The sequence below is a fragment of the Spermophilus citellus genome (assembly GCF_964194105.1).
Source record: "Spermophilus citellus genome assembly, chromosome: 3".
Taxonomy (NCBI): domain Eukaryota; kingdom Metazoa; phylum Chordata; class Mammalia; order Rodentia; family Sciuridae; genus Spermophilus; species Spermophilus citellus.
Window position 1 is genome coordinate 116,513,762 of NC_138184.1, and position 16,955 is coordinate 116,530,716.

The 16,955-nt window shown below is 45.7% G+C and overlaps 1 protein-coding gene across 1 annotated transcript; it reads right to left on the reverse strand.

The window, feature by feature from the left end:
- Positions 1 to 312: 312 nt before the first annotated feature.
- NIPSNAP1 (nipsnap homolog 1) lies at positions 313 to 15,355 on the reverse strand. The gene is made up of 10 exons (XM_081285741.1): positions 15,231 to 15,355; positions 7,271 to 7,398; positions 7,030 to 7,075; positions 6,667 to 6,761; positions 6,294 to 6,364; positions 6,008 to 6,148; positions 5,815 to 5,846; positions 5,365 to 5,459; positions 4,004 to 4,087; positions 313 to 1,388 (listed from the first exon to the last, which is right to left on the reverse strand). Exons 1-10 carry the CDS (start codon positions 15,326 to 15,328, stop codon positions 1,324 to 1,326), a joined length of 855 nt encoding a protein of 284 aa, XP_081141867.1. The 5' UTR covers positions 15,329 to 15,355; the 3' UTR covers positions 313 to 1,323.
- Between the last annotated feature and the right edge of the window lie 1,600 nt (positions 15,356 to 16,955).

Genomic DNA, 16,955 nt, shown 5'->3' on the forward strand with positions numbered 1-16,955 from the left:
TTGATTTGCCCAGTTCAGAATCACAACTTTTACGCAGATTTTGGATGCATCAAGTGTTTTCTATCCCCAGCATGAATTGTAAGGGTCCAGGATTTTTGGTGTAAATCCCATTTATCTGGAGCTACATTCAGTATTCATCCCAAATTCCATGTTGTGCAGAGAGAGTTGTGCCCTGGGTAAGGATGAAGATGCCCTCCTTGAGAGTAGCTCCAGAACACAGTACCCTCCAGAGAACAGATCACCAGGTGAAACTGAGAAGCCTGCCAGTTCTGCTTTGGGCTGAAATTACTTGCAAATGAGGACAAGACACCATAATTTATAGTAAATATTTAATTGGTTCCATCAGCAACTTCAGCGCATTTTCCTGGTAAGGAGGCAGATTCAAGCTACCCAAGGGTTCATGAGGTATGGGGGTCACTGAGGAGGTACCCAGAGTCACTGACCCTACTCCACAGGCTTCAGGCCCTGTAAAATAAGAGTTGGGCTGACAGAATGTCAAGTAAGGGAAAAGGAATGCTGGATGAGGGAAATACAGGCCCTGTCCTGTAGTTTTGCCTGCAGGAAGGAGGGAGGGCAGGAGAAGGGCTGGAACTACATATTTAAGTTCTCAATCCCAGATAAGCTTCTCTATCTAGTATTATGGACCTTCTTGCCAATTGGTCACCTCTATTCTATCTTCCCAGTTCTGTTTTACAAATTGTGCAAGTTCTCTTGAGTTCTAAGTTCTAGTTTCTGGGTTTCTGTTTCATGTCTGTCTCTTGCTCCCAAATCAATCCTGCTCCAATCCCTTTTCCCAGCCTCTCTGGATAGATTCTGGATTTCATTCTAACCTTTTAAGATTTGAGGGTTTATGGCAATACCAGGCTTTCGCCCAACAAGTGGGACTTGACTCAATCTTTGCTTATGCAGTAAGGATAGCACAGTGGAGATCAGGGAATTCCTCAAGGCCTGGCCTGGTCTGACCTCCTCCCTTCACACTACCTTCTGTGCAACTATGCTAACCCAAGGGTTTCCATACTGATACCTGGGACTGGTGGCCTTGATTATGAGGGATCTCGGAGAGAAATGTGAGAAGTCCTAAAAGGTTGCTATTCTTCATTTAGGGAAATTAGAAACTACCAGCAGAGGGGAAAGAGGTGAGTGGAAAGGCTTAGGGAAGGATGGATCTGGACAGAGCTTAAGTCCTCAGAGCCTTGTCATCTTTGTCTGAGCTGTGCACTACCCTTCAGAGTCTTCCCAGAGCCAAGAGAAATCAGGACTGGGAACTCCTCTGTCCTGGCTGCCTTGAGGGAGAAGGGGAAGGAGCTAGAGACATCAGCAGCATCATTGTAGAGGCGAAATCTTCAAGGGGATCATGATCCGAGACTCCATGTGTCGCACCAAGGGGACTGTGGAGAAAGGAAGAGGTTGGGATAGGGGTGTAGACAAGCCAACAACCCCTCATACACTCATGGACACACAAGCCATTGAAAGAAGAGGCAGCTCAGATGCTGAAACAGGAAAGACTCATTGCCCTCCTAAAAAGGCAGATTGAAAGCATCAGGTCTCCCAAATTATGGAATGAGACAGGACTTTCAGGGTAATGAGATGAACATTTTCATTGTTTTGCTTTTTGGTACTGGGGATTGAACCCAGGGGCACTTTACTAAGTTACCTCCCAGTCCTTTTTAGTTTTTTATTTTGAGACAGGTTCTTACTAAATTGCTGAGGCTGGCCTCAAACTTGTGATCCTTCTGCTTCAGCATCCAAAATTGCTGGATTATAGGCGTGCACAATGGTGCCCAGCAAAAAAGTTAAAAATTTACCTTCGTGTATATGTGGAAAAATAAGTGGCATAGGGCTAGGGATTTAGCTCAGTGGGACAACACTTGACTAGCATGAGTGAGACCCTGAGTTCATCCCTAGCACCACAGAAACAAACAAACAAACAAAGACAAAACTAACATAGTATAAAAATGCTTTCACAGATATTATTGCTAAGGACAAAGTAGGGAGATTTAAAGAAAAATATCAAAAAAATCATTGTAAAGGTGGGGGTGTAGCTCAGTGAGAGTGTGTATGCTTATGAGCATGTGCAAGGTCCTAAGTTCAATTCTCGGCACTAAAACCATTTGTTTTTCAGTGCTGGGATTGAACCCCGGGCCAGTGCATGCAAGGCAAGCACTCTACCAGCTGAGCTATATCCCCAGCCCTAAGACAACTTTTTAAAAAAACTGGTAGGCCAGGCACAGTGGCACACACCTATATTCCTAGTGGTTTGGGAGGCTGAGGCAGGAGGATGGTGAGTTCAAAGCCAGCCTCAGCAACTTAGTGAGGTCCTAAGGAAGTTAGCAGGACCTTTCTCTAAATAAAACATTTTTTTAAAAAAAGGGCTGGTGATGCGGCTCAGTGGTTAAGTGCCCCTGGGTTCAATCCCTGGTACAAAAAAGAAAAAAAAATTGTAGTAGTACAATGGAGAACAAAAGCTGTGAGGGGATCCTCAAGGTGCTGAGGTTTGAAAAACACTGAGTTAGTTCAACCACCTCATTTTACAGATGGGCAATCTGCAACCCAGAGAGAAGAGGGTCAGCTCAAGGTTACTCAGGAAGTTAGACTCTTTCCTCCTGCTCAGAGGTTTTCAGACTCTAATGTGCATACAAATCACCTGTAATTTCTTGTTACAATGCAGATTCTGATTCAGTAGGTTGGGGGAGGCTGATTCAGCATTTCTTACAAGTGTCCAGAGGATGCCAACATTGTCAATTGGGACCACACTTTGAATAGCAAGCTGCAGCTACCTTTTTTGGAAGAAACATTCTTAGCCAGGCATGGTGCATGCCTCTAATCCCAGTGACTCAGGAGACTGAAGCATGAGGATTACAAATTCAAACCCAGCTTCTGCAATTTAGGGAGACCCTAAACAACTTAGTGAGACCCTGTCTCAAATAGAAAATAAAAAGACCTGGGGATATGACTCGGTGGTTAAGTCCCTTGTTCAATCCTTGGTCTCTGCCTCCCCCCGAAAAAAGACATTGTTCCTGACACGAGCTGTTAAGTGTGGAAGCTTAATTATGCTCAAGAGACGTGACAGGTTCTTATTTATGAGCCTCCACCCACCCACCACAGTTCCCCACAGATAGTGAGGACTCAGTCAACATCTACTGACTCTAGGTGATTCTCTGGGATTCTAGTGGCAAACACCATGAGCAAAAAACTTGCTTAAAAACTTTGCTGAATGATTTCTCTATGCCAGAGTCAGGACATAGCACTTTTTAGCCAGGCATGATCCCAATGACTTGCGAGGCTAAGGTAGGAGGACGACACAAGGCCAGCTTTAGCAACTTAGTGAGGCCCAAACAACTTAGGTGAGACCCTGTCTCAAAATAAAAAATAAAAAAGGGCTAGGGATGCGGCTCAGTGGTTAAATACCCCTGGGTTCAATCTGCTGTACAAAAGGGGTGAGGAGCACTTTTCATACATTAGTTCATTAAGTCCTCTCTGTAGCCATCTGGGGGAAACTAGTATCATCACTATCTCACAGATGAGGAAGCAGCCTCAGGCACTCAGCTATAACACCAACACATCTCCATCCCCCTAGAGTACTCACTTAAGACTGCTTATATCATGTGGAAAGTGCCACTATGATAGAAACACATTTATTGTTTAAAAGTAAATTCTGAAGCCAGGCACAGTGGTATGTCCTTGTAATCCCAGTAACTTGGGAGGCTGAGTCAGGAGGATCACAAGTTCAAAGCCAGCCTCAGCAATTCAGTGAGACCCTAAGAAACTTAGTGAGACCTTGTCTCAAATTTTTAAAAAAGAAAAAGGGCTGGGGATGTAGCTCAGTGGTAAATCACCCTTGGGTTAAATCCCCAGTATCAAAAAAGAAAAAAGAAATGAATTCCCCCATTACTGGGTGTGAAACTAGATCTCTTTGTAGAGGGGATTGCATCCTTTCATTCTCAGATAGGGCTCCCAGCAGATGACCTCCAAAGGTCCCAGTGATTTCCAGAATGGTGCTCACCTGTATAGTAAACATTTTCATCCCAGCCCCTCTTCCTCCAGGCAGCATTTCGAGTCTCCTCCCGAGACTGCAGGTCTTTATAAGCTGTGGGAAAGGCACAAAGGATCTGATCCCTTCTCCAGCACAGGGTCCCCTTTCCACTGCGCCAATTCTGCCCTGCTTTTTTATTTTCTTCCCCAGATGCCTCCCTTGGACTATTAGCAAACACTGTCTACTTTGTCAGTCTTATTCAACCAGATGTACAGAAAAGATTAATTTCAGATGACCACAAATAATGCTATTAGAAAAAAGACAGGGAGATAAAGAAGACAAGAAAAGCCTCTCTGAGAGGGTGAAATGGAAGCTCAGAGCTACAGGAGGAGGAGCTGGCTGTGAATTGTTAGGGGATGGCATTCTTAAGGTAAGAGCACTTGCAAAGGCCCTGCAGTGGGGAATGGCCTTCAGGGTTTTAAGGCGAGGACATATTGTCAATTCCAAAATGTATATGTTTAGCCCCAAACTCTCCTGTGGATTCCAGACTGCATATGCAGTGCCCATGTGACATCTTGGGTATGTCAGTATCTTAAATGTAACATTCTGAGGGCCAAAATTAACACTCCTGACTCCTCCTCCTTGCTCTTCTCCTTGCTCCACCACAGACGATTCATTCTCAAGTTCCACTGGTTGAACCTCTAGACTAATGAATCTGTAGACATCTCAGCAGTCCACTGCCACTTCCTGAGGCTAGGCCCTATCCTTGTCTGCATGAACTGATGGGAGCATCTCCTGAGGCCCAGCTTTCCCTTTTGCATCCCTAAGAAGCACTCTCAGTAACACACACAGCAGCCAGAGGAATCCTGTTAGAAGGCTGCTCCAGCCTCCCACTCCATTTATGATAAATCCCAGCTCTTCTCTGTGGCCTGTAAGGCTCAGCCTGATCTGGTGTCTGTTCCTTCTCATATCCTATCTCACTTTATTCCCCACTCATTCCATACCAGTCTCCTTTCTCTACCTCAAAACCTCAAAGGCCTTTCCCCATTGCATGGCCTTTGCACATGCTGTTCTCTCCATTCACAATGCAATTCACAGCTGGCTCCTTCTCATCCTTTAATTCTGAGCTTACATTTACCCCTCAGAGAGGCCTTGTCTACCCAAGCCCATGTAGGTTCTCTGTGTTTTTTCCTAGCATCTCCCCCAGTCTCTTTTCTACAAATAATATTTGTAATCATCTGAAATAAGTTACTTTGGCTTGTTTACATCTGAAGTAATGTCTCCCTCTACTAGACTAAGTTCCATGAGGGTACTAATGTATCCCTCTGGTTTAAAGAGTGCTAATGGAGAAAGGGGACAATCAGAAAGCTCCTGGAAGGTCCCTGACCTACCCCAGAGGTGGTGCACAACGTAGAGCTCTCCTATCTGTGAGAAGAAGCCGCCCACTGCCTCCTGGTTCTCCTGTCGGTACTTGATGGCCCGAGCCCTAGAGATGGCAGAGAGTGTGGGACAGGAGCCAGTCTGGTGCACAGGGCCTCCTGAGCTGGACCCAGGCTGATTCCTTGGCCACACCTCACAGCAGGGGGCTGAGGTGAGGCCCATGGCTCTCAGAGATGCTGAGGGAATAGGATAACGGAGATACAGATGCTGGCTGCTTTCCTACAAAGGGAAACCTCACCATTTTCTAGAAGATCTGCATCTCCTCATAGGATCTTTCTCCAGGATCTGGGAGGGACAGAGGATGCTGGGTTCCCTGTGACATGGCCCTGGGAAAGTGGCCCACTAGAGGCCATGTTGGGACAGGACAGCAAGCATTTCCCAGCCCTGATGCTGCCACTCACCAGTTGTTCCCCCACTCAATCATGGTTCCTGGCTGAAAGAGAACCAGAAAGAGGAGAGAAATGAGTCCCCACCTTGGATTCCTAGCATCATAGCAGGGCAGAGATGAAAAACTGTCCTATCTCCCCAGCTCTACAGAGCAACACTGCAGCAGGGAGGGTGGGGGACAAAGGGGATCTTTTGGAAGGGAGATACCTTGAGCTTGTATGTTCTCAGTTCATAGATGTTGGGGCCCGCTCTAGGCTGTGGCTCATTCCAGAAGCTAAACTCCAGGAGCAACTGGTTTCTCCTAGACAGCAGCATACAGCTCCGCTCCTTTCGGAACTCCAGGTACTCCTGTGGGCATGGCAGTATGGGTACAGCAGCTAGGAAGTGCCTTCCACCCCAGCAGTGTGCCCTGTGGGCTAGTGGAGGAGCCCCCAGCAACAGGACTGGGCCACAACTAATATCCAAAGAGGTTGTCATGTGGACACTGACATACCTTGTTGTTTTTGAGCTTGTTCATGCAGTCCATGAGGGCTGGGTATCCACCTGAGAATCTCCACAGGTGCACTGTTGTGGGGAGGTACAGATCAGGGGACTACCAGGATCCTGCCTGGCTCATGCAAGTGTGGATGTGGCAGTGAGCATGGAGGGTGAGATAAGGCTCGATGGAGAAGGACTCACAGGTCACAGAGGGTACAGGAGAATCCCGGCCCATGTTTGGCAGGGGAGTGAGGCAACAAGATGTGTGTTGATAAAGACCCTCCCCTGCTAGGAGATGTTGTGAAAGGAGTACAAGGCAGAGAGATGCGAGAGGTCTAGAGGCCAGGGTCCCAGGGGTGTAGGTGATGCTGGGGAGATGGGCACCTCACCTGCCTGGTCCTGCTCCCCATACCATGTGTTCCAGTTGCCCACAAGTGAGCAGGGATAGTCCTCATCCAGGTGCAGCTTAGGCAGCACAGCCTCCCTGTGGGAGGAGCACAGAGAAAGAGGACAAGGCTCACACCAGCCAATAGGACCCTATGAATAAGGATTCCAAATCAGGCCCCCAGAATCAGGGCTCAGTCTATCTCTAAGATGCACAGGATGGACAAGACATCCTTAGGACTTCCAGCAAGGAAATCCACATCTCCTGGATTTTGGCAAGAAGGAGGGAGAAGATGTTCTGAGGCTTTGCTGGGATTGGGGTCCCTCAAGCAGGGGCTATGACAGGCCAATGGAGAAAAGATGCTCACGTCAGGCTGTTGTAGGCGTCCAGACACTCAGGCTTCACATTGTGAACTGCAACAGAGAACAGATAGTGGGAGGTGAAATGGGGTGTGTATGGGTGTGTCTTCATTTGGGGTGGGTAGAACCATTAAAGCCAAAGCTCCCAGGATAGCAGAGAATGTTCCCAACCTTTCATCTCCATGTTGGAACCTCAAAGGCTCCCAGAGACCCTGAGAGAGAAGGACTGTCAGCCCAGCAGCCACTCACATTGGATCTTATAGAGGTTGCTGGTCTCCTTCTTGGACAGCAGGGTGGAGTGGGCATCCTTCCGAGGATCCACCTTGTGGACAAAGAGGGACCGAAACCAGCTGCCTTCATTGTCCTTGGAATAGAAACTGTAGGACAGAAAAGTTTAGGGAGACATGCACGGGTAGTAATTCCATCTGCCTAGATGTCTTGCTCTGGGATTAGAGATGTAGTTCAGTGGTACAGCACTTACCTACCAAGCATGAGGACCTGGGTTCGATCCCTAACACTCCCACCAAAAAAAAAAAAAAAAAGTGTCAGATGTCTTACTCCCCAAGGCTGGTGACCTATATTTCTGGAAACAGGGCCATGGAATCCCATTGCAGCTTGAGTGTGAAATGCCAACAACCTGGCTGACTTGAGATCCCAGCTGTCCAGTCTGCAGTTTTGTAGGACCTCAGAAGTATGGGAGAGGCAGCCTCACCTCTAACCTCTCTCTTTAGCCTCCTTTCATATACTTCCCCCTTTCCCAAAGGGTCTTCTACTTGGGCCAACAATTGTAGCCACTTACAAAAGAATCAACCCCTGCTTGAGATTTGCTGGGATTGGGGTCTTGTCAAGGACTTGCCTAAGTCCTTGACAACCCAACCTATCTTGTTGCCCCACACACACATCTGTGTTTGCCACTTTCCAGGTGTACTCTACCCTGAACACACCAGGCTCTTTTACTATGTTGCTTCTTTGTAATTTCTGTCCCTTCCCATGGGAAGACTGTACTCACTGTCTTCCCCTCAGCTCATACTGCACTTGCCCTGTGCCCCCTTAGGTCCTACAGAGAGCCAAACACAAATAAGCCTTGTCCTTGAGGAGGTCACAGTTCACTTTGAGAGGACGGGTGAGCAGGCCTTAAACTCTGCCTCCAGCAGTCTGGGAAGTGAGGAGATGAGCTGGTCAGTCTCCAGGGCTGATTTGGCAGATATAGGCAGAGGGTGGGTAAGAAGCATTACAAGGCCTTGATTTATTCACTGGGCCAAAGCTGGCCCACCCAGATAGGGTGCAGTGAAACACAGTGAACCAGTGAACATGATTATGCATTTTGATTATGAGACTGTAGTTTAGAGCTGGGGGACCTGTGGAAGATCCTGCCAGTTGGGGACTGTTACCTCCCCATACATATGCAAGGTCCCAGCAAGGGCAGGCTTATTTTGAGACTGTCTCCTTATTCTGTGGTCTCATGGCCTGGCCTGAAAAGCAAATGTGCTGGAGAGATGGTGTGTAGCAGCAGCAAGCCCTCTTCCTTTTCAAGCCTCTAGCAAATAAAAACATCACTTTTGCTGGGCATGGTGGTGCACACCTTTAATCTAAGCAGCCTGGGAAACTAAGGCAGGAGGATCCCAAATTCAAAGCCAGCCTCAGCAACTTTAGTGAGGCTGTAAGCCACCTAGTGAGACCCTGCCTCAAAATGAAAAGTAAAAAGGGCTGGCAATGTACAAAGCTCCTGGGTTCTATCCCTGATACCAAAATATGGATCAGCCTCTGGGACTGATAAAATAAAAAGATCTAGAGGGCTGGGGTTTTGTAGCTCAGTGGTAGAGCACTTGCTTTGTACACTTGAGGCCCTGGGTTCAATTTTCAACACCATATAAAAATAAATAAAAATAAAAATATTGCACCCACCTACAACTAAAAGAATATATATAAAAGATCATGGGACCAGAGGTATTGCTCAATGGTAGAGCGAGTAGTTAGTGCATCTGAGGCAATAAAATCCTCAGCAATAACATTAAAAATCATCTTATACTGGCAATATATTTGTAGGAGCATTCAGAAAGATGAGAAATTATTTTTCAAAACCGTTAATTCAGTAGTGTCTCCTTATCTTTGAGAGATATATTCCAAGACCCCAAAACCCTATATAAACTATGTTTTTTTCCTATGTGTGTACTTATGCTAAAGTTTAATTTATAATCCAGACACAGTAAGAGATTAACAATGCTAATAATAAACTAAAAGAAATATAACAATATTCTGTAATAAAATCATGAATGTCATCTCTGTTTACTTCTGGAATTTTCCATTTAATATTTTGCAACTACAGTTGGTGGCAGATAATGGAAATCATGGTAAATGAAACAAGGGATAAAGGAGGACTACTATATTGCTTTCCTGGGAGAGGGAAGAGGCAGATGGTTAAATTTTTCTCTATTAATTTTAAGTTTTTCTAAAAGATAAAAACTATTGGTTTAAGCATTTCTGAATTACCTGTCAGTCACTGTACATATATCTACTTTATTAACAAAAAGCAAAAAGATAATTATCAATAGATGGATAGCATGGTCTGGGAAATTAGGAGCCTCTAAGCCAGGGATCCCTGATGAACTTTTTTTTTTTTTAATATTTTTTTTAGTTGTATATGGAGACAGTACCTTTGTTTCTATTTTTTGTGGTGCCGAGGATTGAACCCAGTGCCTCATGCATGCTAGGCAAGCGCTCAACCACTGAGCCACAACCCTGGGCCCCCCACCCCAATGAAATTTTCAGTTATATAATCTCACTGAATCCATGCAATTACCTTATATTGTTGGTACTACCACTGTCCCCATTTCCAGGAGGATAAAATAGAAGCTCAGAGTTCAAGGGATTTGCCAAAGTCACACAGAAAATTAGGGAGCAGAGTTCTTTTCTGTCTTCTTCCTTTCTATTTATTTATTTAGGTACCAGGGATTGAACTCAGGGGGACTCAACCACTGAACATACTCCCATCCCCTTTTTAAAATTTTATTTATAGACAGGGTCTCACTTTGCTAAGCACCTTGCTGTTGCTGAGGCTTTGAACTTGTGATCCTCCTGTCTCAGCCTCCCGAGTTGCTGGGATTATAGGCATGTGCCACCATGCCCAGCCCAATTTATTTATTTTCTTATTCTGAGTCAGGGTTTTGCTAAATTGCCAAGAGTGGCCTGTAATTTGCAATCCTCCTGCCTCAGCATCCCAAGTAGCTGGGATTACAGGCATGCAATATTGCACCTGGCAAGAGCTCTTTCCTTGAAGGTCAGCCCTCTCACCTCATGTAGGTACTGAGGGACCTGACCTTGGTTTAAATGTAAAGGGGCTGCTAATTCCTGGAGGAGAGTGGATCTCTATTTGTCAACTAAGACCTTTGCTCCACAGCTAGGCTTCCTATAATTTATTAACATCAGTAGTACCAAGATAAATAGGCAGTTATCTAGTCCTGAGGAAAGTGCCAGGGAGCTAAAATGCTGGGGAGGAGAAAAGGACCCAGGAGCTCTGATGGGCTCCCATCTCTTCCCACTATCCTCTAATCCTTTCTGCCTATGGGCTTCAGTTTCTGCATTTGTTAAGTGAGCAGGGCAGAGCAACCCACTTTGAAATATCTTTTTCTAAGGTAAAATCCAACAAGTGACTTGTCCAAAATCCTGGGATGGATCTGAACTCCAGCACCTTCAAGTACATATTTTGAAGAATTGAAGTTTCACTTTTTCAGTGAATCTTCAATGTCCTATCCTTGATCTTCTCAACCCCTTTCACACTGCTCTTTTATTTTGTCTGCAGTGACTTCTAAAACACCATGTCTGGGTACAGTGGCACACACTTGTAATCCCAGCAGCTCAGGAGACAGAGGCAGGAGGATCACAAGTTCAAGGCAAGCCTCAGCAACTGAGTGAGGCCATGAGCAACTAGGATATGGCTCAGTGGTTAAATGACTTGACTTCAATCCAAAAACAAAATAAAACATTATGCCAGGGGCTGGGGTTATAGCTCAGTGGTAGAATGCTTGCCTCACACATGTGAGACACTGCTGAGTTCCATCCTCAGCACCACATAAAAACAAATAAATAAAGACATTGTGTCCATCTTTAAAAAAAAAAAAAAGCATTATACCAGGGCAGGGGGTGTAACTCAGTGGTAGAGAACTTGCCTAGCATGCATAAGGCCCTGGGTTTGACATCCAACCCTACAAAAAATGAAACACATTGTATCAAAAAAATTTTTTTTGTTACTTATTATATACTAAGTTTATTGTCTGTGTGCCCATCAGAAGCAGCCCCACTAGGCAGGGACCTGGTCTGTCTGCTACATCTCCACTTTATCCCCAGTTTCTGGAATAGGACTGGGTACATGGTATCTGTGACTCAATCTGTATTTGGGAAATCAATAAATGGGCTGAGCAGGAAGGGTTAAGATATAGTTGCAATGAAAATGATGAAAGCTGGAGTAAGAAAGGAAAGGAACTTGGCCTGGAATACAGACTCAGGAATCAAGCACCTTTTTCATTCTCAACAACAGCAGAATTAGCCCCTAAGAGCACAGACTCTGGACAAACCCAGGTTCTAGTCCTAGCTCAGCTTCATCTTTCTGGGCCTCACATTCCTCATGGGTAAAATAGGAGCCGTTGAACGGGTCTTTAGAGAAAGGGCCTAACATACAGTGCAACTAATATCACCATCCCTACCTTCTTACCTTCCTACTGGATCTCCCGGCTCCCACTTTCCCCATCTTTTCCTAATCTGTTCCTCTATCTTTAAAGTGCCTTTTACCTTTTTCTTTCTTTTTTCTTTTTTTGCTTTTTCCTACGCAAGTGCTCTACCACTGAGCTACAGTCCCACCCTTTAAAGCATCATCATATGTGTGTGTGTATGTGTGTGTGTGTGTATGTGTGTATGTATGTGTGTGTGTGTGTGTATATATATATATATATATATATATATATATATATATATATATATGGCAGATGGACACAATACTTTTATTTATTTTTTATGTGGTGCTGAGGATCGAACCTAGTACCTCACATGTACTAGACAAGCATTCTACCTGAGCTATAATCCCAGCCCAAGCACCATTTTTAAGATGCCCAATACCTCTAAAACAAAGGTTGAATGTCTCCTTTGGGGATTCTAGCTTTTTTCTACTTTGGTGAGGGTTCCAGAGTGAATTCCTTTTTGAAGTTGGCAACTAGACAGTCAGGATTCCCTATCTCAGCAGGTATCAAACTAACAGTGTCAGTATTACCTGAGAACTTGTGAGAAATTCTTAGGCCCCACCCCAGTAGTGCAACAGAAACTCTAACGATAGGTTTAGCAGTCTGAGTTTTTTTTTTTTTTTTTTAAAGAGAGAGTGAGAGAGGAGAGAGAGAGAGAGAGAGAGAGAGAGAGAGAGAATTTTTAATATTTATTTTTAGTTCTTGGCGGACACAACATCTTTGTTGGTATGTGGTGCTGAGGATCGAACCCGGGCCGCACGCATGCGAGGCGAGCGCGCTACCGCTTGAGCCACATCCCCAGCCCCAGTCTGAGTTTTTATAAGCCCACTGGGGATTCTGATACAGGCACAAGGTTGAGGATCATTGCTCCAGAACTGTTCCAATTTCATCTTTTCTTCATGTAATCTCAGTAAACCATCCCAGAAATGCCAAAAATCCTGGAATCTAAACTATATTAAGAATGCCACTTAAGCTCAGAAAAACAAGATAAAGTTTTGTCCAATCTGTTAGAAGGATCTGCCCCAGCTAGACTGCTCCAGCCCTTCCCCACAAAAATATCTCTCAATTCTTTCCTCAATGTTATCTGGATATGTCTTTTTCCCTAGGCACATGGGATGCTACTAGTTAATGTCTTTCCATCTCCCAGATACCGAATATAGTGCTTTTGACATAGTAGTTGCACAATAAATATTTGACCCAGATGAGAACTTTTCTCTCTCTCTCTTAAGGAAAAGCTATTGTAGATGACATATTCATATTGCCAATAGTGATCAACAGTCTGATGCCTCCCCACATAAAACCCAGAATGTTCTAGTTTATATACTAAAAGGCTTGGCTCTATGCATGTCTCATTTGAAAAACTTGACTTTAGAGAGGGGCTGCATTTCTGCTTGTTGTTCTAGAGGGCTGTCTTCAGCTAGAAGAACTGAAGTTTTGTTAACAAGATAACTGAAGCAGCAGTTAAAAGTAACCAGTGTTACTTATTATGAGCACTTACTGTATGCTAAATATTAATTTTCACAGCATATTTTTAACATAATGAGTCTGGCACTGAGGATATAGCTCAGTGGTGGAACACTTCCCTAGCATGCACAAGGTCCTGGGTTTGATCCCCAGCACCACCCATCCACCCACCTACACATGAAATACAAGGAGGCTCAGAGATGTTTCCAATTCAGGTCTGTCTGATCTCAAGGCCCAGCCTCTGTTTCCATCCCAGCAGCCTCATTGCCCCCAAAACCTCAAGAAACCAGAAGGGCTATTGATGGTCCCACTAATGACTCCAGAAAGGTGGCAGGCAGAGGATCAGCAAGAGGTACCCAATGTGGGACCACAAACTTCAAAACAGCAAAACGTTTTTTGAGGGACTTGATAAATACTAATCTATATGCCTTCCCAGCAATCCAGTGAAAAGTGCCAAGCAGGGATTACCATGCCACTTTACAGAGAAGGAAACCATAGCTCAGTGGAGCTTCAATGACACATCCCAAGTTACCAAATGCAACTGAGGACAGCAGGCTGTCTCTAAGTCTCCCACTCCTTTTGTAGCCCCTGGGTATCCACACAAATGATTTTATCACCAAATGATTCTGTTCCTTCCCCAATCTCAATGTCTTCACCTAGAAAACATGGGCCTATAAAAGATTATCTCCACGAGGCCTTTTCAACCCTGACATTTTGTGAGGTCTAGGGTAGAAATTGCCTGAGATACAGGGTTGAGCAAGTGATAACACTTGAGTGCATCAGGTGACACATCACAAGCATGACCTCTTCAGTCCTCAACACTCCTATGATATACATCCTATTTGTCATCCTCATTTTACAGATAAGGAAACTGAGGCTTGAAGAAGTCAAATGTCATACTGAAGGGCACCTTTCAAAAAATGGCTGATTTAAATTTGCTAGTGCCAGGCAAACTCCAGGCTCATTTCATGATGTCAACCTTCTCATTCATTATCAGGTAGTCCAGGTGAGGGGCACATGCTTGGCTCCTATCTCCCAGTGTCCAAAGGGCTCACTGCATAGTGCTCTAACATCTCACAGGTTTAACAGAACTCTGCAGCTTCACTTCTGGGCTGCTGGGCAGGAGGAAATACTGCTTCCTTTTCACAAGTGGGAGAAAGTGTTCTCACTTCTTTGGCAAATACTCTTGAGCATACACTGTCCTGATCCCTGTGGGGGTGGGGAGTTGAGGAAACAGAAAAATTAGGTAATGGTCTAATGGGGCAGATAGGTAAGCACCAAGTCATAAGTACACAGGGTGATATGTGCAGATATGGGGGAAGTACAGGGCACTGAATGGAGGAGGGAGGAGTTGCCTAGAGTCACTCAGGGGAAGCCAAGCCCTGTCTCAGCCCAGGACAAACAAAAGCCTTGGGTGAGCACATGGTCCGGCCAGCCTCCCTCCCCCAGAAGGCCATCAGTTATGGTGCAAAGTGCAAGGTACACTCAGGCTCCACTACTGCCACTGCATAGCATGGAGACTGACCTTGGACAATTCCCATCTTAGACTTCTGTTGACCCACCTGTACAGTTCAGAGTGGGGAAGCAAAAGATCTGTAAGGCAATGGTCCTTGGGGCCCCCCCACTGTACCCTCGCCCTCATCTCTTCCTCCTAGAACTTACTGAGGGAGAAAGTGCCTCGCCCAGAAACCCCCAGCGGGTGCTAAATCATAGTCTCAGGCAAAGGCCCCAGGAAAGGGGCAATACTACTATCCTCGGTCCCCCAGAACCTGCCCCCCCCCACTCAATCCATCTTTCATTCTTCACGGACAGCCAGATTCCCACCAGCACAAAGACCCTGCTCTTACTTTCTCACCTCCCCCATTCTTTCCCAGACCCTCCCCAGGCCTAGATCCTGGCTCCGCCCCTAATCCTTGGATTCCAAACCAGAGTCTTCGCCCCTCCCCCAGGCCCAGACCCTGGCCGCCGCCCCTGCAACTCAGCGCGCGGCCGCCGCCTCCCAGCCAGGCTCTCACCGCGTCGCAGCCGCAGCCGCGACGTCCCCTGCGCGGGGTCCCGGGTTCCCCAGCACCCGCCGCGCCGCTGCAGAGATGCTGCACAGACGCGGAGCCATGTTGTAGCGGCGCAGGTTGGAGGAAGGTCCCGCCCCCGAACCCGGCGGCGGAGGCGGGGCGCTTGTAGGTTCCGCCCCTTCGAGTCGCCCGGCCTCCCTCTGCTCTTGGCCGGGTGGGCGCTGCGCACCTGCGTTCTCCAGCTCCGCAGGTGCGCGGTAGAGAGCCTGGTGCAGATTTCTGAGCTTTTGAGGCTCTACGGCTGACTCGCTCTGTTGTCTTAAACAAGCCTTTTCCTACTCTGGGTCTCAGTGTTCAACTCGATAAAATGAGAGCCTCAAACAGTGATACCTGGGATCCAGAGAATGGGCCAAGGAAAGTCAGTAAGCCCCCTGAAATTGTATACAAGATTATGTGAGTTCTCCCATCCCCAGTGCTGGGAATCAAACTCAGGTGCTCACACAAGCTAAGAATGTGCTCTGCCCACCCCTCCCTCTGGGGCATGACTACCCTTTATCATACTATCAAAGAAACAAACTCTTTTAACAATTTAAGACAATTGGGCAAAACTCTGGACAACCACTGTGTTTTCTCTCCAGCATCTTTTGCTCTTTAATCTTCCTTTACCTTCTCTGTACGAACCTCCTGGACCTCACATACACTTTCAAAGTTCCTTTGCCTGTCGTCCAAATTAATTCCTTCTCAACCCATAATCCCTCAGATAACAGACAGGAATGGAAAGCCTAAAGATCCCACGGTGGGAGGACCCAGGGACAGAGCTACACCTCCCCCAAAAGAATGTCCACCCACTCACTGGTGTTTTCCTCCTGGTGTGCTTGGGTGGAGAGTTGGAGGGCAGGCTTTAATTTCTTGATTGTTTTAAATAGTGAATCTGCCTGGCTAGGCCCTGTGCTCTGAGACACCAAAAATTGACAGAACAAGCACCATACTGCTCAGCAGGGCAGAAGAATATCAAGTCACCACTGACTTTGAACCCCTCCAGGGCAGAGGCCTCAGCTGCTTATCCTTCCCTCATCTCTCCTGTCTGATGTATTAAGGATTTGCCAAATAAGTGAAAAATATGCATACAGATACATTTGCCAATTGTGATAGAGGCTATGAAGAAATATGGGTAGAACTTGTAATGGGGGTGAGGAAATCATAGGGAAGTTCTTTAAAGACTTCCAATATCTGTGATGACTTTTGTAAGGAAGTTAGATTTGAATGATGTTTTTCTTTTTTCCCTAAGTTTTCTTTCTCTCTTTCTTTTTTTTTCTTTTATTTATTTATTTATTTTTTAGTTGAAGGGGGGTTACCATAATGAACCCAGGGGCGATTAACTGCTGAGTCACATCCCCAGCCCTTTTTTGTTTTATTTTGAAACAGAGTCTAAGGGCCTCCTAAATTGCTGAGGCTGGCTTTGAACTGGCAATCCTCCTGCTTCAGCCTCCTAAGCAGGTGTCAGCCTTCTCTTCTGGTGCCTTCCCTAATTTTTCTAAAGTTGTTACAATGAACATGTATTTTGTGACTTATTTAAAAAGGAAACTGTATATCAACTTGATAAATGGAAAGCAGAATTAATTGTCATAAGCAGGTGGAATCATCAAAATAAATGCAATGAAAACAACAGTATTGATGTTCCAATGTAGCTAAGGCAGAGGCTATGAGTTTATAGCTTGAGCCCTTTGA

Excerpts from the sequence above, each read along its gene's own strand:
- NIPSNAP1 (XM_081285741.1), bottom strand. The coding sequence starts at position 15,328 with ATGGCTCCGCGTCTGTGCAGCATCTCTGCAGCGGCGCGGCGGGTGCTG. Across the intron at positions 5,460-5,814 it reads ATTGAGTGGGGGAACAACTG|GGCTCGGGCCATCAAGTACC; the intron begins GTGAGTGGCAGC and ends TGCCATCTCTAG. Across the intron at positions 1,389-4,003 it reads TGAAAATGTTTACTATACAG|TCCCCTTGGTGCGACACATG; the intron begins GTGAGCACCATT and ends CTTTCTCCACAG.